General features: G+C 35.9%; 1 protein-coding gene across 2 annotated transcripts; it reads right to left on the reverse strand.

Moving 5' to 3' along the window:
• Nucleotides 1-6,301: 6,301 nt before the first annotated feature.
• Nucleotides 6,302-20,385, reverse strand: LOC110734488 (uncharacterized protein C18orf8-like). 2 transcript variants are annotated; one of them, XM_021914653.1, is made up of 16 exons: nucleotides 20,121-20,385; nucleotides 19,166-19,266; nucleotides 16,910-17,166; nucleotides 16,314-16,415; nucleotides 16,073-16,215; nucleotides 15,640-15,898; nucleotides 15,258-15,517; nucleotides 13,119-13,272; nucleotides 10,671-10,780; nucleotides 10,502-10,589; nucleotides 9,397-9,735; nucleotides 9,249-9,323; nucleotides 8,593-9,113; nucleotides 7,306-7,414; nucleotides 7,044-7,223; nucleotides 6,302-6,701 (listed from the first exon to the last, which is right to left on the reverse strand). In XM_021914653.1, the coding sequence occupies exons 6-16, from the start codon at nucleotides 15,805-15,807 to the stop codon at nucleotides 6,522-6,524; spliced, it is 2,184 nt and encodes a 727-aa protein (XP_021770345.1). In that variant the 5' UTR covers nucleotides 15,808-15,898; nucleotides 16,073-16,215; nucleotides 16,314-16,415; nucleotides 16,910-17,166; nucleotides 19,166-19,266; nucleotides 20,121-20,385; the 3' UTR covers nucleotides 6,302-6,521. The 2 variants fall into 2 exon arrangements, with proteins under 2 accessions (XP_021770345.1, XP_021770344.1); XM_021914652.1 differs by lacking the exon at nucleotides 16,910-17,166.
• Nucleotides 20,386-22,385: the final 2,000 nt, after the last annotated feature.

The raw sequence follows: 22,385 nt of genomic DNA on the forward strand, positions 1-22,385 counted from the left end.
CTGGTCTTCAGGCTTCGCTCTTCGCAATTCTGGTATTGTTGGTCCAGGTCCGGCCTTCGACGACGCTCTTAGTCTTTTTAATAGGACTGTGGAGACTGACCTTTTGCGTAACCCTAGTGAGATCGCTGCCCCCAAACTCATGAAGAAATTGGCAGATATATATTTCACGAAGGTCACTGCTTCTGCAGAATCCACTTTCTCCTTATCTCTGCGTCAGGTTGCCTTATGGAAGTCCCAGCAGGGGGATCACACTTCTTCCTGGTTGCGTGCGGTCCCGATATCAGGTCTTGGTCAGATTATGAATGGTAAGACTTACCGTTGTGTTCTTTGCTACCGGTTGGGTGTTCTCTTGTTCTCCGTCTCGGCACCTTGTTATGCTTGCTCAAGGGTTTTTGCTGGGGATATTTATGGGGATCATGCAGTGTCTTGTGCTGGGATGGTGGGTATTAAACATCGGCACAACGTTGTTCGTGATACCCTTGTTGATATTTGTTTCCGCTCTGGGATTTCTGCAAGGAAGGAGGTCAACGTTGGGTTGACTGGAGGGAACGACGGGGCTCTTCGGCCAGCAGATGTGTTTCTTTACTCCTGGGATAGAGGCCTAGATGTACGTGTTGACTTGACGGGGTCTTCTCCATTGACTCAATCTGGGTTGTCTAACTTTGTTCCTGGTCGTGTTGTGGCGGCTGCGGCTCAGCGGAAGCGAGACAAGTATGGGGCGCGTTGCAGGGCTATTAGCTATGGTTTTCTCCCTTTCTCCTTTTCTTCATTGGGGGAATTAGAGAAAGATGTTGTTGCATTGCTGAAGCGGGTTCAGGCGTTCGCTAGGACTCAGGATATTGGTGCTCGTGCGGCTGCTCACATCTTTAACAGGATTGGGTTCGCTATAGCTAGAGGGGTGGGGAGCCAGATTGTATCTCGGCTCCCCACTAATTTCTTGTAAATCGTTTGACTTTGTAGGTGTTTATTATAATAATAATAATAATAATAATAATAATAATAATAATAGTAATAATAATAGTAATAATAATAGTAATAATAATAATAATAATAATAATAATAATAATAATAATAATAATAATAATAATAATAATAATAATAATAATAATAATAATAATAATAAGTTCAGTTAGGTCCAAAAAGTCTCAATAAGATCTAATAAGTTCGATATATTAATAAAGGTCTGGATTAATAACCATCAACTTTTGATCATTTTAGAGCAACTTTACAACAAATGTACACACCTATTTTTAAAGTAAACCCAAAATGATAAAAAATTAACCCAAAATAAATAAAAATCACCCCAATATAAATAAAAGTCAAACTATTATAAACAAAAAATTATCTATGATTATTGATAAAATTACTCTCTTTCTATAAGTAAAAAACACAATTTTTTTTTTTTTTTTGAATTTTTTTTTGAAGAAAACAGGAGCAAATATTATTAACTCAAAGCAAGTTTATCCATCATTACGTAGGTCGAGTAAAGAGAGTGAGGGATAGCTCAGGTGGTTAAAGCTTCCCTCCCGGTTCCAGGAGATCCTACGATCAATTTTCACCCTCGCCCTTTTGGCTCTCTAAACACCAAAAAAGAAAAAAAATAAAACATAGGTCGAGTAAAAATCAAGTTTAAGTGAACAAAAGTAACAATATTACCTTTATACTATTGCCTATTTACATTAAAAATACCATAATATTATTGTAAACCGAGTGTACACTTGATAAAATAATACAAAGTATAAGTTTAGACAAAATAATTTAAGTCTAAGTTTAGACAAATGAATTTCAAAGAAAATGCACCCATATCACTCCAATGCTTTTAACAATGGTTTTACTGGCAACAAAATGGATTCTAATTAGTTTACAATGTTCGAATTATTGTGGTGTGCCGTATCCGGATTGTAGCCAACTGAACTTGCTAGTTACGTTAAAGGAAAAATGGAAACTATTAATCCCACCTTTGCCATTTCTACTCAAAACAATCCTACCTTAAGCAATCTGGAAACATTCCCACTTTTAACCTCCATCTTCCCAAAACAGTCCCATTTTTAACATGTAATTTGTTTTTTGGCAAAAACAACACCACCACCGTACATCCATAACCATCACTTCCGCCACCCTTTCCATCCCCTTCTCTCTCCGCCGCATCACCACCGCTATAATCTCATCCCAATCTCTCTCCTCCACCTCCTTCTCTTCAAAAGGATACTCTTCCTTCAAAACTCCATCAAAACCCCCTACAAGCTCAAATCCTCGAAATATGGCGATGAAACCCCATTTAAGGAGGATCATTTTACTCGTGCATTTGAAAGAAGCTCATCGCTGTCGCCAAGGTCTGCCGTGCTCGACAACCTAAACACCCAATTGCAAATTGACAACATCGACGTCCCCATGGAAATTTTCCAGTGCCATTTTCGAATCCATTGAAAAAACCATTGAAATTTGTAAAAAGCTAGAAATTGGGGGATCTAAGTGGGGGTGGTGGTTTCATGGGTGAGGTTTTGGTTGATGGTCATCCCAAATTACTCCAGAAGGTGGGAGTGGTAGGGTACTTAGGAGAAGAGGTGCAAGTGGGGTCCAGGCTAATGATGATGATAGCCTGGATAGTGATGATGATAGCAGTTCTGAGAGTGATGGTGAGTACATACCTAAAGAAGAGCAAGAGATTGAGATTGAGAGTGGAGGTGAGGATGGTGATCCAGATGTAGTGGAGGAGAATGTGGGTGAGTTATTGCAACAGAATTATGTTGATGGAGGTTGGGAGCCATTCAGGTGTAATGAGAAATATGCTGGTGCTGAAGGGGGTTATATGCGATAGTTGTATAACAAGGGTAAGGTGTATGATGATGCAGAGTTTGGGAGAATTTCCTTAAGACCATGGCAATTGTTTGTTGATAGGGATCACTTCAAGGATGCCCTTAGAGACTATTGCATCCAAGAAGGATTCAGATTGGTAGTGAGGAAAGCTGAACATGACAGATACACTGCTGAATGTGCTGACAGCAGATGCAGGTGGAGGATTTATGTTACTGTACTCATTGATGGGTTTACTTGGGCCATAAAAAGCATAAATCATGGGCATACATGTGACATGAACATGATTAATAATCCAATGTGTAATTGCAAGTGGGCAGCTCAGAAGTTGTTGGAAGATATTAGAGCCAACCCAGATATCAAAGGGAAAGCACTTAATCAATTACTTTGGGAGAGATTTGGTATTACAATGGCATGCTCATCCCTATACAAAATGAAGAGTATTGCAATGGACCTCATTCAGGGAGGGCATGATGAGTCATATCACAATCTTAATGTGTACTGTCATTTGCTGAAGGAGAGAAACCCAGGGATAGTGGCATTTTGTACCTGGAAAGCCCTACAGCAGCCTGAACACTCTCTCCAATTCAAGTCAATTTTTATCAGCTTTGCAGCACAATTTGAAGGGTTAATTCTAGGATGCAGGGGCTTAGTTGGTGTTGATGGTTGCCATTTGAAAGGCAACTATGGAGGAATTTTATTATCAGCTATGTCTTTAGATGGGAATAATGAAATCTTCCCAGTTGCAGTAGCTGTAGTAGATTCAGAGAACAAGACAAGTTGGTCTTGGTTCTTTCATCACCTGAAGAACACTCTCATTGGCACAGGAAGGATTGACTGGACTATAATATTAGATAGGCAAAAGGTTTGTAGATCTCTATGCAAATTAAGACTAAGTTGTGTGTATTTTAATTATCAAAGTCAGTTTAACTAATGTTTCTTTATCTGTGCTAGGGAGCTGACCCTGCTTTGGATCAAGTGTGGCCAAAAGTTCCCAGAAGATACTGTGCAAGGCATTTGTGCAAAAAATTCAAAGCTGATTACCCAAACTGTTTTGGGGGGTGACTAATGCCTACTCTACCTTCAGTTTCAAAAAAGCTCAAGTACAGTCTGCTGCTGGACTTGGAGCTGTGAAGTGGTTTAAGGAGGTGGGGCCCCTTGATAGATGGACAAGGTGGAAATTTGACCCCCAACTGTCTTCTGATGAGAATACCAACAATTTTGTTGAAAGTTTCAACAATACTATTGGGGTATATAGGAGTTATCCCATCCTAACACTACTTGAAGGTATAGCATATTTGTAAACACCATCAATATATATGTTGGGCTGTGATTATTGACTTCACTAAATTTTTTTTATACCATGACAGGAATTAGGAGGATTGCTATGGTTAGGCATGCTACAAGACAACAACTGGCTGAGTAATGGGTGGAGGAAGGCATCTGTCCTAACATTAGAGAGAGGGTTAGGGCTTTGACCAAAGAATCCAGGTTATGCCATGCATATCCTTCTGGAAGGGGAGTGTATGAAGTGTTTGATGGAAGAAGTATGCTCCCAGTGTCATTGAACAGCTGGTCATGTGTTTGTGGTAGGTGGCAAGTAAGTGGCATTCCATGTAGGCATGGAATTAGGGCCATACTTGATTCTGGGAAAGATCCAAATGATTTTGTGAGGGAATGGTACTATGTGGCTACGTATAAGTTGGCATATAGTGGGAATATATTGCACATTTCATCCCCTGAGCAATGACTTGACATGGATGTTTCCAAACTAGTCCCACCTCCAATGAAAAGAAGTGTTGGCAGACCTTCCAGAAATAGGAGAAGAGAAGAAGGAGAGAAGAGAAAAGGGAAGAGGTCTCCTACTGTTCAGTGCAAGAATTGCAAACAACATGGGCATAATGTTGCTACTTGCAAGGGTGGTTTGACTAAGAAGGAGATTCTGGAGCAGGAAGGTAAGGCACCCGCCATTGCAGCAAAGGGCAAGAGAACAAGGCAGCAAACCAGCCAGAGATGGATTTCAACTTGATTAACCAAATGATTAGTACCAGCTCAACTCAGTCAAATGCAGAGTGCTCAAGCCAACCTGTGCTGCCATCTAGGAACAGAAACAGAGAGCCTCCTGCTACTGAAGGGCCTTCCTCTCAGCCTACCCCAACCACAACTTCTTTGCATAAAAGGCAAAAGATATTGAATAGGCTTGCCATGTTATGAGCCCCTCTGTTCCACCAGGTCAAGGATGATTTGAGCATGACAACGGCTTTTTTTTGGACACATTTAAACTACTGTTAATATTTTCAAGTTTCTTTTGGGAACAAACTTGGTTGAATTATGTATTAGGCTGTTAAACTTATGATTGGAAATGGTGGATGATTTTTTGGGTGTTAAACACTGATGTTAGATGTTGGATGTAAAACTTTTGACATTATGTATATATTGGGCTGTTAGTATTATATATGTTGCCTGTTTATGATTGATGTATTGTGGAGTTCATTATATTATAACTATAACAACAACTCAAACAAATTGATGAAATTTCATGAAACTAAAAAAAAGGGTTTTTCCACCCATTTCATTAACACATAAAAGTAACAGCAATATTTCTATTACAATCACTTCACCCCGTAATTTTTAACAGCACAATTATAAGTAACACAACATACATAAAAACACCAATTTTAACAACTTCCCTAATGTAGCTAATCAGCTCTATTACTTTCTCTTTCAGAGATGCAATTTCGGTTTCATCAGCCCTCAATGATTCAAGACCCTGCATATCACCTTCATCCATCCACTTGAAAAAGCCGCAATCGTTGCATTTAAAGAACGCTTTCCTAAGGTTGCGAGTTGTTGAAATCTTTAACTTTGCTAGTTTTGGAGGGTTGCAAAAACATCGCGGGCTCAAGAATTGCAAGGAACATGATGAATTTGAGGGGAACGGGCAGCGAGAACTAGACATGGCTTCTTGCTTCAATTGAAACTGTAATTGCCTACAATGAAACCCTAGAAAAATTGAAAAGAAACAGGGTAATTATAAAAAGAGGAAGAAGAAAAAAGGAGGGGGGCAGTGGGTTTTTTGGAGGGAAATACTCCCCCAAAACTAATAACAGACTAATATACACACTCTCATTAAAGTTAACAGAACCCCCTATCGGCAGTTTAACGGCGAGGGCACCATATAGTCACTTTTCGTGTTTTAGGATTACAGCGTAGAAAGTCATATATGTTAGGACACAGCGTAGAAAAGTGAAAAATACGAGGTTACTACGTAGAAAAACCCTTTTTTTTTTTGTTGTTGTTGTGGACAACATACTCATCGCAACTATATAGGAGAGGCATGATCCACTGTCACTTCTAGACGTTCTAGTTCTAAGGAAACCTAATCATAGTAAACACGTGAAATTTTGTAGTATGAATTACCAGATCAGGAGAGTAACAATGAATAACTGATGCGGTGATGCCTAAACTGAAAGTAGTGCACACACAATTGCTCAAAAACAAATTTGTAAAAATAATGAACTCAATCTATTTTTACCGAGCAGTGTTCCTCCTCCAAAACCTGTCGCTTATACATACTATATAAGTCATCAGCTTTTTGTTTTTGGGTATACCATAAATACATCATCATCATTCATCAACAATTTGTAGCTTAAACATCATTATGTCCTGTTGCTGAGGCTACTCGTTGATAAAGAGAACATAAGCAACTAAGCACCTACGCAAGGAGAATTCATCTGGCGCAGAATCTCGCCATATGTAGCATGATCTGATGTGTTTTTGAAGCCAGGCATGAAGTCTGAAAAAAATCTTAAAACTGAGGCCAGATGTTGAGAATCATTTGAGACATAGGCTGCTTCAAGAAATAAAGATGGCTGGACAGTGACAACCTGAAAATCACATATTTCGTTTTGTTAAAAAAAAATTAAATGAACTCCATACATTGAGAGTTTGAGACTATACATCTTTTTCAGCATTTTATGGTACATCTTAATAGAATTGTGTATTTTAAAGGTCAGGTGAAGGAGTACAGACTCACAGTACCAAGTATCTACTTAGCTTTCCTCGTAAAAGAACATTTAATGATTAGGGAGGCCAAATCAACCAAAAGAAGAAAGAAAAAGCAGGGGAGCGCAAGGAAGATACTTTAGTAGTCATCTTGCTAATTCTTATGAAAAGTAGAAGACAAATAAAAAAAGATCTGTTAATTGGTGCACAGCAGAGAAGCATACCTTGTATTTACGCGCATAGCGTAAGGCTTCAAGATAGTATCCATCCTGCAGCAGTGACAGTACATAATCATGATGCAATAATAGCTGCCTAAGCATGTCTATTCCAAGCTTCCTTGTTGGAGGATGCTGACGGCCAGATTCTAGTAGTTGATAAGCAACTTCTTTTGAAGGTTCAATAATCTGCAGTGTAATTTCATTAGTAAATTGATACAGAGTCTTCGCAGGTTAAAAAAATAAACTACAATTGAATTTGCATCAAAACCTTATCAATGACGAACAAGCCCAGTTCTCCAAATCGCCCACCTCGTGCTAGCAATTGAATCATCAGAACATACAAACTTGGATACTCTCTGATTCTTTCCAGTGTAGCACTATCATTTATAGAAAGAATTGACAAGCAGTTAGTAGCTTATTATTAATACGACCTTGTGCATGATCAGCCAAGTAGACGAGAAATTACTTCATCACAGGAAAAAAACTACTTGACTCTTCATCACTATAAGCAACAAGCAAATTTCAGTAGAAAATAAAATAGGAAATAATTATTCCAATGGCCTTCTCAGAAGCTATATTCACCCTCCCACTATTACATGCTACAGCCAATGAAGTGATTATCTTAGACATTAGCTTTTCTGCTTGTTTAAATAACCTACATCAATATATAATTGATTGTGGAAAGTCAAACCAATAGCAAAGCTGATACTAAGTTATGTTTTAGTTAACAAAAATTAAAACACAACTTACAGAAATATGGAATAAAATCTTAGCCACTCTTTCAAAAGATTCTTTGCATATTTTTTTTTTTTTTAACATTATTGCTTAGAATTTTCAGAAAACTAAACCATCAACGTAAAAACATAGAAATGGCATAAGATAATAAAACCTTTGAATTTCATGCAAAGTAAAGAGAGGGAAAAACATTGAAAATAAAGCTAGAAATTTTTACTTAAAAAAAAAAAAAAAAAAAAAAAAAAAAAAACTCTTTTCAACGGGGGAAAATGAAAAATTAGGCAAGGTGTCAAAAGAAATAGGGAGCTTTAAACAAAAATTATACAACTAATTTACTCTCTCCTTTCCCGAAAGTTCGACCTGCTTACGGTAGAATCTTGTTTCTAGGAATGCATGGAAAAAGTGGTGGGTTAAAAAAAAGCAAATAAAGTAAAAGAGATGGGGTAAAAAGGTGGGTGGGTGTAAGAAAAAGGTGGATTACTAAGAGAGAGTAAAGATGTAAATAGTGTGGGGTAAGAGGGGTAACAACTTTAAATGAAAAGCAAGTCGAACTTTTAAGAAAAGAGGGAGTACTTGTTTTGAACTTCTTAAAAATACCACAGTAAGCATAATTACTGTTAAGTATTGCTACGAAACATCAACACAATTATTTCGCCTTACTATTTTCTTTAAAAACATTTCCAAGATTTGAACTGACTTCCTCTCCTTTAGTATTCCGCAGGAAGTAAGGATGATCAACATAAACCCGGAAAGGGAAATTCGCTGGAGAAGCAAAATAAGAAGTGGAGCTATGAGAGTATAAGAATATCAATTTGGATACCTGCGAAGGAACTCAACAAGGATAGCAACCAAATAAGCAGGATCCCCAGTCATCTCTTCATCTACAGAAGAAAATACAAAGCGGTATAGCTCATCAGGAGAAATGGCAGCAGTGGTGATCTGAGATTCTTGCTGCTCTAGATTATTAGCATCCAATGGGACACTACTGGGACCAGGAACTTCAGACTCTAAGGACGATTGCTGAATCTTTGTACCAGAACTTTCTGAATGTGAAATTGTTGAAGATCTAGTATATTCATCAGGGATCACAGAGGAGTCCATTTTAATAGGTCCTCCACTTGAATCTCCTCTGGAGAATTCATCAGTGGCAGGTCTAGGGTTATGGGCAGTTTGGACATCAAAAGAAAGAATTTTATCAGCTATTATCCCCTTGAAGTAATTGCCCGTCTTAATTGCACGGGAATAAGAAGTCATAAGAACATCCATTGATTGTGCAACAATACCCACTGCCCTATGCTCCAATATTATAGTCCTTGCTAAATCCAAACATAATTGCTTAGCCTGAGTCAGAGAAAAAGTAAAGAATAAAGCATAAGTGAATGCTGACTGAATAACCTTTTGCAAAAATGTGGAATAAAATTTTACTTCATAATGCAATTGCCATATAGAAGATTAGAAGTAGGTTATATAGTCTACCTTATTGGCTTCTAACTTCCGTCTCTGAAGAAATTCTAGTACGGAGGGTACGTCTGAGCTACTAGCAGATATAGACTGCAAAAAAGGCATTGAATGTAACAACAGCATTTTGCCCTTAAACAACTTTAAAATTTAAAGTAGTACTCACATCCAAGTCCAAATGGATTTTCCACAATAGTCCGCTACTGGTATCACATATAAGATCTGGATTAAAAAATGTCCATCCACCTCTGTAAATTGTTGTCTCATCTTCATCAACTGGTTTCGGCTCTGAATGTCCATCACCTTTGCTACAAGGACTAGAGGTAGAAGACATACTTGCTCTAGGATAATCCCTTAAAAGCAGCGGAAGTGGAGCAGATACTGGCGCCCTAGACTCTGCAAAAAGGTCATACAGTATGACAACCTTTGCATCCACTTGATGAACCAGCAATACATTATCAACCACACTCACAGAAACCTTGCTGGAATAAACGGGTAAAGAGCCCTGAAAATAACAGTATATTAGTACAAAAGCATACTTGGCTAGATGGTAATTGAAAATTATTTTCATCACTAGCAGGCTCATGAGCATAAATGCGTCGGCTAGATTCCACCCATCAAGCGATACACAAATTTCTACTACCTCCGTTTCGGAAAGTTCTTAACATTTACAGTATGCACACATATTAAGGCAATTGGAGAGAATGATGTGGTGAGTGGGCGTAACAAAAAGGTAGATGAAGTAAACGAGGGTGTAAAAAGGTAAGTTTATATGAAAAAGGTTGATAAATTAAGAGAGTAAATGAAAAAAAATAAATATGGTTGGGTAAGAGGATGAGGTAGTAGAAGGGGTTTGAGTCAAGTACTTTCTGAAATGAACGAAACAGAAAGTGTGAAGAACTTTCAGAAACAATAGGCAGTAACTTTTAGAGTGGGTGAAGTGACTGAAACATATGACAAATTATAGACCTACCACCAGCAGAAAATCAGAGTAGAGTAAAATAACATGTTTTCATCTCAAATATGCAACTCCAGTACTGTGCCAGTTAGTGATAATGCGAATCTGTGATTATTAATTCATGATAGAAGATACTCTCATTTCAAGTTTGTAATTCCAGTATTCCAGCCGTAATTATGATATGTGACTTCCAATAGAAAATGTTCCCATCACCCAAAAAACAGCATCAAAATCATTATTTGATGGCGAATAGAAATTATAAATATTTTAACAGAGGTTAGAGGAAAGAAAAAGAACAAATAAGAATAAGTACCTGTGGTACAACAGCATCACGATAAAATCTATAGCAATGGAGCAGCATGGCCACTCTATCAACTTGTAAGCAGTATATTCTTCCATAACTGTAAAGGTTTAAATATTTCAGAGAGCTCACATATATTCAGACTAAGGAGAATAATCAGTAACAGCTCTGCAAGCCTTACACCGTGATTATGTGGACATCTTGGGCAGCTAGGATTGGCTTACTATTGGCCACAGACTTGGCCATCAGCATTTCAAACTTTGGCAAGCGAATAATTCCAGCAGATGAGAGCTACATAGAGGAAATGGGCATGTTTCAGACAAATTATGAAAACAAATAAAAATGGTGAACAAGCATTAACTCACAAGGGATCTCTGATTCTCTTCTTAAAGAAGTGAATATAATAATATATGCTATATAAACTGTATCCAGCCATTGGCATGGCAATTAAGCACCAATAAAAAAAAATTAATTCAAAAAAGTTATATTAAAAAAAAAGCCTAGATAACCCAATATTTCCTTTCCACTCTTTTGCAAAGTCCTTTATTCAGTAAGTTATTTATAAGAAGCAAATTATCAAAATACAACCTAAAATATGAGGTACTTTTGTTGCATAACAAAAATGTATATATCTATCTATACTTAGTATATAATAACACAAACCAACAGCACCACATGTCATACTCACCAGTCACCATTTAACCTTTTTTTTTTCCTTATTTTTTTATAAAAAAATTATATTAAAACCAATAAAGTTAATTCATTATATGTAATCAACATTATTTCTTTCACATTCCAACTAACTTAAATATAGATTAACCATCACACAAACCAATAGCACCACATGTCACACTCACCATTTAACTTTTTTTTTTTTTTTTTTTTTTTATAATTTTTTTTTTTTTAAAAAAACATTAATATTAATTCATTACATGTAACCAACATTAATTCTTTCACATTCCCACTAACTTAAATATAGATTATATTAACGTTAAGTGGTTAAAGATTTTAGGCATTCCTAACTTACATAATTTAAGTAACAAAATGAGGTGTTGCATTTTCTTAAAAACACACCTCGACGAAAAATAGTTAGTTTTGCCATAACACTTATTTCCTGTGATAACCCTAATCCAAACCAAGAACACAACTACCATAGCGTTCCATTCTAGGTTTCTCTTTCCTAATTCCACCAACTTGCAAAGCCAATACCCTTTTTCCTAACCACGTGATTTTATGAAATCTTATAGATGAACAACAAAAATATTTCAAGTATAAAAAAAGAACTTTATAATGGTAGACAATTGCATAAGTCTTTTTGGTTGGTCGCATTGTTTTATCTATTCATGGTGTATGTTTTTTTTCTCATCCAAATATATATATGTGTGCAAGCTTAGCATAGCAAATTTAGATCACACTTCTTACAAACCTCAATCAGTTTAATCACATCCCTATTCTCTATCTTGATTTTAGGCTTTAGAGTTAAGCACTTAAGAAGGGGGAGTGTGTGTGTGTGTGGGGGGGGGGGGATAATAATAATAATAATAATAATAATAATAATAATAATAATAATAATAAATAATAATAATAATAATAATAATAATAATAATAATAATAATAATAATAATAATAATAATAATAATAATAATAATAATAATAATAATAATAATAATAATAATATAATAATAATAATAATAATAATAATAATAATAAATAATAATAATAATAATAATAATAATAATAATAATAATAATAATAATAATAATAATAATAATAATAATAATAATAATAATAATAATAATAATAATAATAATAATAATAATAATAATAATAATAATAATAATAATAATAATAATAATAATAATAATAATAATAATAATAATAATAATAATAATAATAATAATATATATATATATATAAAACCCTAAGTATTACTCCCTGAATATTTGTCCAAACTTTTTATTCCCAAATTGGGTCCACTTAATTTAATAATGTTTTGCTTTCCCTCTTTAATCTTTATTTTATCCATCTTCTCTCTACAGCTTGTTTGGATACAAGGAAAGAGTAGGAAAAGAAGAGAAGGGAAAGGGAGGGGGACATTGTCCATTATTTGGATAACAATTGTAGGGGGTGAAGGAAATGGAAGGGAGGGGAATGGAAGGTCCATTAATGGACTAAGAATAAAATCTTTTCAAATTTGAAAAGATTTGGAAGGGAAATAGATTATACAAACTGAATTGTTATGAAAAGAAAATTTTACCCTTTTATTTTTTTCCCAAAGTTAAACAAAGCACTCTCTCTCTTGCTATCTCTCTCTCCTCATTTTCTGCTCAAAGCTGAAGCTTGTCAACAATGGAGGGATTATCGGACAGAGCGGAATCTCAAACCAAAAATAGACAAAAAAAGTTAACTAAAATACCAAATACACTTTCACATTTAGTCCCATATATCAGGGAACATGTCTAAATGTATTGTTCCTTTTATCCTTTATACTATATAAAGTATAAGCATTGTCAAACACCATAAAACCTGATCAACTGTCATATTGCACTGAGGCCTTCCAGCACAGATTATGATATTATTCTCTCAAGTTCCAAACCATAAATAAAAACATATTATGAACATTCATTACCTGGAATCCAGTAAAACTCTTGCATTGCATCCCTGAAGCAAGGAGAACAAGACGACTTTCATGTGTGTAGATGTACCAATTCACATTTACACGCTTGGATTCGATAAGTTGAATATTTTGTGATTCAGAATCATAAGTTAACATGTCCAGCCCACTGCAATATTAAAGACAACAGGTAAATCAAACCACATACATATCATTGAAAAGTATTATGTGCCTTTCCGTATAGGATTTACAGCTTGACCAACAAACTCAGACAAACATAAAATTACAAATACTTCATTTGCATTACAAGTGTCTTTCACATCATCATGATCACACATACCCCATATAAAAAACTTAAATCTAGATAAACAATTTAGACCAGTCTACAACAACTGAATAATCTGTTACATTTAAAAGACCAGTCATAGAGCATTACTAGAATTTAGTTATGATTATGCATACATAGAAGGCTTGAAATGATGAAACAAAGAATCTACAACTCAAAACGTTTTGTCAAGACAATAAAAATGTGTTTAAACACAACTTCCATAAAAAGTGTAAACCTTAGAATTTTTTTTAAAATATATGAGATTATTGGCTTAAGTATTCAAACAATTTCATTAGCATCTACAGAAATGTTTTTTTACATCCAATGCTACAATATCTCAGAAACTTCTCTAAGGAACCAAATTTTGCATCCTAGTAGTATTTAATTATATGATGGTCAGTAGAACATATTACAGACATGCAGAAAAGCTTTCACAAAAGAAAATGTAATATGGCATTAAGCCCATGAAATGGATTAAGAATCTGCAGTCTGCAAGCTGTATTGAGGACTGTACAAGGGCTAAGATCTTAAGCTGACACAAATCCTACGAAATTATACTGCAGATGCCACACTGGTAATTATGAATGTAGTTAAGCAATTAGATGATTTGAATACATACAGGACCAGAGAAATAATGATGCATTACACTTAAGAAGTGTAATTTGGTGAAACTGGTTTCTAGGTCTATACTACAATGAAATTAATAGCTTCTGTAAGCACTTCTCAGCTTGTCTTCTTATCGTATGTCCATTCCACTTGCATCCATATGACAATTGAGATTCAAATCAAATGCAGAATCTATGAGATATATGACTCCTTCTAATTGTGCTATAGGCAGAAATGGAACAAAGGGATCAAAGCATTACAGAGATTTTCTTTTCTGGTATAAGAAAAGCAGAATATAATAGGCAAAAAATGTCCTATAACAATTATACAACAATATATAAACAGCAAGGAGTTTGAGGACAGCAGAGTGAGACGGAGTAGCATGTCCATTTAAAGCATTGTTGACTATGCGACAGAAATTGGAAACAAAAAGTTGCTGTTTGAGTCACCAGTCCCTCACAGAAGGATATATTTTTTTTTTCTTTTTCTTTTTTCCAACTTGGCTTTCCACAAAAAGCTTGTTTGAGATGATATTGTTTAAACTCATGCCAAACATCCTTTATACGTCATAGTGATTATAATCCCTTATATACACCATCACACATGGTACTAAAATCCACAATTTTCGTCACAAATTAACAAGTTTATACCTTTAAAATACTTTGTATTACATCAAGCAAAAACTATAAGATATGCACCAAAACTATCGAGTTACAATGACAAAGTGAAATTTTTCTATTGTAAATTCACATTATGAACTGTAACATTACAACTTAACCCCTTTCCGAGGATGCAGACATTATCACAAATTACAACTGCAATCGCAAGTTGTTTCGAACAAGATCCTACGAATTTTTTATTTTCTTATTCACTTTATTAATACTGGTGAAGAGGGAGTGCTATCCAAAGATTCTATTTCTGAACTCCTAGATTTGTTGTGAAGACTGCAGATAGCCTGAGATAAGCTCCTTATGTTTCAACAGTAAAAGAATGTTAATTATTTGTTTCTACATTTTTTCTTACTCCGCAGAGCGGAAATATGTTCAATCTAATAGTGGTCTAATGTTGTATCTTACAAGGAGAGGAAGACAGATTCTTGAGATAATGGGGCATGCCTTTCTCATTAATACTTTAATAATGAAAAAGTTGGCGAAGAAATATCATTAGGTTCTGAAATACTCACTCAGAACCAACAACATTTCAGGTTTTTATGTACATACCTAGTCTTCACAAGTACAAAATTACAAGCAGAGGAATCTGTCCAAAAAAACCCCAGTATCTTCTCTGACTCGGGCTTACACCTGTGGCTATACGAGTTGCCTTTTTCCTTGTTCCAAAATTGAATCTCATGGCTTGACCGCTGAATTGCTATAATCTTATTATCTAGAGAGTAGCGAACAGATAATACAGGACCTTCGCTTACGGAATCAGATGTACGTTCAACATTAGGCTCAAAAGGTGCAACTTTCCACGAAATAACCTAGCAAGAGATATCAAATTGCCTTACATAACTCATGGGAAAAAAATAACTTTGCTGGTAATATTTGATGAAGCAATATGCAAATCCTTACGACATCATCTTAATTCATTATGTATCATTACCTGATCAGATGTTGGGGATAGCAATAACTTATTCCCATCATCATAGAATAAGCCCTTTGAACCTGGGAAGCTGCATTTCAAAGGGGGATACTGAATATAAACATGTGACAAAGCACCTGACCCACTTAAGCCAATACTGGCTTGAGAACTTGATGCTTCGCTGTTCATATTAATATGCCCTCTCTTGTTCCCTAAAATTGTTCGGCTTTCTGTGTATAGATAACCAAGGATCACTATGAAAAAGAAACGAATTGAGAGCCTACAAAAAGAAAAGAAAAAATGAACCAGAATGAGCAAGAAAATAGAAGAAAAGAAAGGCAAGATTGTAATTACATCAGACATCTAAAAGACAAGTTACTGCTGCAGCACATTTTCCACAATATCTATGAGCTTCTAATTTTAATGTATAGAGTGAAGTCATGTACATAATTACCTAAGTATGTATTTTGGTATACACAACAATCACGTATAGCTCCTTTGAAGTGGTCTCTTAAATCAACTACAAAAGCTATTGGTCGCAACTCCAGATTTGCCCCACTGATCAATCAATTTGCCACACTAAGGCTTGCCTTTAAGCTACAAGAGAACAAATACATCAGATGAATACAAAAAGAAGAACAAGAAGGTTTCAACACTGCTCAAAGCATCCAATACACTATTTACGAAAACAGTACCACGTTCTGCATACAATTCTTCAGAGCACAAAATTCTTTCACGCACATATTATGTTCAACTTCTGGAATCTTCACTGCAACACAGCTTCCATAATTCTTTGCCTAGATATAAAGCAATTGGATTAAAATAGAATAACACAAACACAAAGGTGAAACAGCAACACGCAGTGGTGGATGCATGGTGTTCAAGTGGGGTCCCTTGACCCCACTTGAACATGAAAAAAAAAATTGTTATAATTTATTTATTTATTTATTTTTTCCCCCAATAAATTGCTTATATTTGTATCAAATGACTCCATTAAAATTTATCAAATGCATTTTGACCCCGTTAAATATTTTTTCTGGATCCGCCACTGGCAACATACTTTTACCATATGATAAATGCAAAATGAGATTCTATCAGAAAACGTCAATATGAGCTAAGAGAAAACATAATGAACATTCTTGATTTTGACAGATATAAATACAGGGCTAAATATTATGTGTCATTTGGTTTAGGATCTTCAAGAAAGGAAAGGGAATTTTCTTTACTCTGAATAATTGGTTCAGCATTTATTTCTTAAATTAAATATACTATGTAGTTGGGATAAATTTACACTTCATCAATAATCCCTTCTGATTGCCAGCATTCCCTTCACTCCCGTCCCTCAAAGATCTTAATTCCTGCAACTTGGCTATTTGATTTTACATAATTCTGTCATCTAACACCACTTGATTCACAGAGAGCGTACTATCACCATTCACCATCAGTCATCACCCTCTGTAAGCCATCCCGACCCCTCTACCCAGCCTGAAGCTGCCAGTACCCTTTACTAATGAACCAGAAGCGCCCTCAAAGATGGCAGTTCAACTCCTGTTTTGATAAAGAGATATTTTAAAAGTGAACAGCAGAAACAGATTGCAATATAACAGAGGACAAATTGTACTAAGATCACATTGAAACTTTGAATTTTCCCCCACTACTAACTATTAAAACATCCAGCTACCTTAGCACACAAGATGCTAGATAAATATTATATCCCAAAGAAAATCATTAATTAGCACAGAACCTAAGAAAACATCCGCAGTCTTTTTAGCCAAGAGCCCATAAGCACTAGAAAATCCCCATAAAAGCATTATGCCACAACATGTTCATACTCCAGTATTCCACAGTCCACATAGACAGCAAAAAGTCTCTTCCAAATATTACTTCTTTTCTCTTTATGAAGGAAGATAAGTGAGCGGGACTCACTATAGGCATGACACAACATGCACATTTTGGTGACATGGCAATCCTTGGAGCTTAATGTTAGTGTTAATTCTACCTGACACTAAGGTCCGCACAAAAGTTGCCATCTTCAGAGGAACTCAAGCCTTCTAAATTTATTTGTCAACTAGGGGAAAGGTGTATTTAGGACCCCCCCCCCCCTCCACACCTGCCACCATCCTCCTAATTTCTCTACCTCCAATAATCAAGGTGAGATCCTATAGCTAGTCATGGGGATGCCTTAGTAAATGACGATTTTAAACAAAGAATGCCTTAACAGGAGCATATGTAAAGTGGACAAGCGGCAGTTCAATTGCTCATCATGCACTTTAGACAGCAATCTTTCCTCCCCTACATCTCTTACTCCTGCCCCCTACTCTCGACCTCTTTCAATTCCACAATCACACAATTTGACATATATTACTCCAAATTCAACATTTCAAAATGACCTAAGACCACATTCTAGCTCAATCACATAACATCAATCCCCAAATCAATTTCAAAAATACAATCAAATAGGTTGAAAATTTTTGTCGAACAATTAATATTTCAAAGACCATGGTTAATTTGGAGAAACTGCACTGCCGACCTGGCAACTGGATCAAAACTAAATTCCGCAGTTCCTAAAGCTACAGATTCAACTTCCACCAATGTCGCAGCTTGGTTGAACAAGAGTAAAGTAGCCAGCGAACAGAGAGAGCACCAAACAAAACTTCAAAGGAAGAGGAGGTTTGATTGGTTGCCTTTCTTTAATTTTGACAGCCAAACAAAAAATTCAATTCAAATTCAAACTAGATAGAGACGGGAAGAAAGATTTGTATAAAGTAGCCCATAGAAGGGAAAGGATGGCCGGTGATTTTGGTATGGTGAACTGTATCAAATAAATAAAGTAGAGAGTCCAATTCATGAAATATAGACTAAGAAAGATGGGAACAACGCTTTGACAATTATTAACTGGAAATGATACTAGCAGAGGTTGATTTTGAAAAAAACAACAATATTATCTTTTTTGAGGAGGGAGACCTATAGCCCTAGCATATCCCCTCACTATATTTTTCCTGAAGTGATGTTTGTGTCTGGTACTCTGGTGGCAAAGATAGGTGAGCATCATGGTTTTGAGAAACATGTCAGTTACATAATTGACCATATAAATCATGAACACTTCAATATAAAAGCTACCTTAAAATGTTAACAACATTTACAAAGTATATCGGAGGCACCTATAAACAATACATAAGAAAACGCATATAATAAAAAAGTACTTTTGTTAAAATGGAAAGTTCACACAACAGTGTTGATAGATGCTAAAACTATTGAAAGACTGTCAGCGGGAAAACCTAGATATGCATAGGGTACTCTTAATGCTTTGTTGGTGTAAGATAAAATTCTCTTCCCCACAAAATAGAATGGAAAAAAAAAAAGTAGCCGTGACTGGTGCAAACCCAACTCCATCATACATTCATACCCACGCGTAGAATAGTTCCATCTCTAAGTTAATCTACTAACATCAATTAATCAAGTAGTTTAAACTTTAAAAGCTATGACATAAATTGAACAGGGCACAAAGTTATGAATCTTATAATAGACTTGTGTTACTCTTTAATACCTGTGCACTACAATTGACAAAGATGCGCTGCAATATTGATGTAGTCTTCTTTTCCTTCATGGCTTCATGGATGCATACCTAAATAAAGATGTTTTCTAAAACTGGAAACAATCAATAAAAAAAATAATTAGAAATAACAAACTTCACACATTTAGAAAACTTTAACCATTCTCTATATCTATAGCTAAAAAAAAAGGCTATCTCATAGTAATAAAACTAATAATACACTCCACAATTCCATATCATGAGTATTGAGTAATAAAGCAGTGAGAGGTTTTTTTTTTTCCCCATTCAAATGAGAATGAATTCCCTAGGAACTAAACAACAAAGGTGAAATGATAATCCCAGATGATTTCAACTTTTATTCATGTCTCAACCATAACCCCTCAATGGATTAAGGTGCAAGCGAGTTGACGAGATCAAATAGATAAACTCGAACTCAGCTCCCGTGCCGGAATTAAAGCACCTTTCCTTTAGTTGACAAATAATCAATCAAATAGGTGAAAGAACTTTTTTACTATCAGACACCATTGATGATGCAACAAGTATAACCAGTCAAATACATGCATTGAGATAACACACAATTGTTGACAAATAATCTAATTGCAAATAACCCTAGCATAATCGTTGAGTCCAACTAAAAATACCTTTAGTTATCATATTTCTTCAAAATGCAGACAATATCATACTAGATTATTGAATTTGAATACCCTAGTTTGCGATCAATTCAATCCATTAACAATACCAAATTGAGAACGTTGTCAACAAAAATTACTCCAATTTTAACAACTAATCTCACAATTTATCATCAATCGACCTCCAAAATGATCGATTCATCAAGTTAAAGGGTCAATTAAAGAAATAACAACAAATTTGAAGATAACTTGTCTGAGAACAACCTGAGAATGATCAAATAATAGAACTAATTGCAGATAATTATAAGAAAATAACTGACCTTGGAAAATTAGGAAAAGCAGAAAGATCGATTGAGAGAGATGACAATGGAGGTTAAGTATTTTTTGTTCTTCTGGTGCACACAATAGAGTTGAGTTGAAGGCCTTAAGCAGCTTGAAACTAATTACTAGATTTCTGATCAAAGTATACGGTATAAGTTCACATCATTAGTCATTTCTATCATTTTAGGAAATATTGCAAAATAATACCACAAAAAAAGTTGAAAGATGGATTATAACACTCCCTCGAAAAAAAAAAAACCCAAACCGTATAACACCCCAAAATACCGAGAAAATACTTGTTGATCTAGATAATAAATGTTTTTTTCTTTTTTTTTTTTTTTTTTTTAATTTCTCTCCTCTCTCCTCCTCCCTCTCTCCAAAACCCTAGCCTCCATTGTTGAATTTTAAAAGGGCTTCCATCGGTTTTAACCGGTGAAAAGTCCAAATCCTTGTTTCTTTAAAGTTGTTTTAGGTTTATAATAATGCTTCCTCCTTCTGGGAGGAACTTTTCTCCCTCGAAAGAAAGGGTTTCCGATCTTCTTCAAAAGACAAGGGTTTTTCGACCTCCTTCGAAAGACAAGGTTTATCACCTCTTTTCGGGGGAGAAATTTCTTAGTTTTGAATCCATGATATTAGATCTAATGGATTGTCGTGAAATCATTTCGTTGGTGAAAAAGTTATCAAGTTTTTGAAAACAGACAGATGAATCAGAAGGAAAGCAAAGTATCGTTAGATTGTCTCTCCAACAAGACTGTATTTTCCAGCGATATAAGCGGTAGATGTTCCACAGTGCAAGATCTACTCGATGATCGTAGTTTTTATGAAGGAAAATTTTATTTGATTCAATATCTTATGTATTTGTTAACGTCAAATCTCTATTGTAGATGTCGTATGACTTTTAATTAATGAAATATTTTTGCTATTAAAAAAAAAGATGATAAACGTTTATCGTTTATCATCGGGGTTGGACCGTCCTTTCACCCATTTATGCAGGGTATATTTAAAACTTCTTACTATGAATATCACCTAGATGATTGTGCTGCTTTTCCACGTATGCCACAAACGTCTAGATCTAACCATAGCGTCTCTACCTTATTAATTTTAATGGGTCATGGACGCAATTTTCTCTCCGTTAATGTCGACATTGAAAGCATTGGTGTCCTTCCAACAAGTGTATTATTACGATAGAGGGTTCGAAATTATTAGAAAGCTAATTATTCAGTGAGGTCATATGATCAGAATGCCTAGGTGGAGGCCGCTTCCGATCAGTAATATTAATGTATAATTAATATTACAGCTTAAACTTAACTGAACCCTTCGGGTCACACCCCAATCGAGTAACCGATCCGAGGCGACGAATCAATCCGAAGGATTAGACGAGTCAATAGAGTATTATGTACAAAGACGTCGGATATCGAGCTTAGAGCGTCGTAAGTCGAGTCGAATTTATAATTCGACGAGACGAGAAATCAAGCAAACAACTAGTTCAAGCTAAGTTGTAGCTTCGCATTGGCCTAGCCATGCGAAGGCTAGGTTAGCATAGGGCACCAACCGCATCGCATGTCTAGGCCGCAAACCAAGCATGCGTGTGCGTGCTAGGCTTGCTGGTCGAGCATGCTTGCAGGGCTGGTGCACCTGGCTGCACGCATGCTAGAAGCTGGTGCGCCATGCGTGCTAGCGTGCTAGTGTGCTTGGCCTTGCACCCAGCCGCAAGCAACGCAGCAGCTAGGCTGCACTTAGCACAAGCATCGCATCAGCAGTAGCAACACGCTATGCGTGCTTGTGCTATGGGCTATTCGTGCTTGCGTGCTGGGCAGCACCTAACACAAGCATAAGCAACACAGCAGCAGTAGCAGCCCGCATGGCTTGCGTGGCCTGCTGGCTGTGCGTAGGCTTGTGTGGGTTAGCTAGCAGGCCCAACCATGATGCTAGGCAACCAAGGATGCTGCCAGCCAACATGTGCGTGGCCAGCTCATGTAAGGTGGGCACTTGATTTTTGGTGGATTGCTTGGGGAGCAAGGGGAGTTTGGTCCTCCCTTGTGGTCTTCACCTAACCCCCTTGATCACCTCTTGACACTTGACGTTTGTTGATTCACTTTCATTATCAATTTGATTTTTTAATTAAAATAAATTGAATAAAGTGCATTTTTACCAACTCTCCCACATTGATGGGAGATTGGAATTCAAGGCTCCCTTCCCTATAAATACCCATCATTTGGGATTGGGAAGGGACAAGAAGAGAATACCTTAATTCTAATACTCTA

Source organism: Chenopodium quinoa, unplaced genomic scaffold (assembly GCF_001683475.1).
Source record: "Chenopodium quinoa cultivar QQ74 unplaced genomic scaffold, ASM168347v1, whole genome shotgun sequence".
In the NCBI taxonomy this organism is placed as follows: Eukaryota; Viridiplantae; Streptophyta; class Magnoliopsida; order Caryophyllales; family Amaranthaceae; genus Chenopodium; species Chenopodium quinoa.

Excerpts from the sequence above, each read along its gene's own strand:
- LOC110734488 (XM_021914652.1), bottom strand. The coding sequence starts at position 15,807 with ATGAACAGCGAAGCATCAAGTTCTCAAGCCAGTATTGGCTTAAGTGGG. Across the intron at positions 7,415-8,592 it reads CTTGTTGAGTTCCTTCGCAG|TGCTACACTGGAAAGAATCA; the intron begins GTATCCAAATTG and ends TATAAATGATAG. Across the intron at positions 7,224-7,305 it reads GCTTGTTCGTCATTGATAAG|ATTATTGAACCTTCAAAAGA; the intron begins GTTTTGATGCAA and ends ATTACACTGCAG.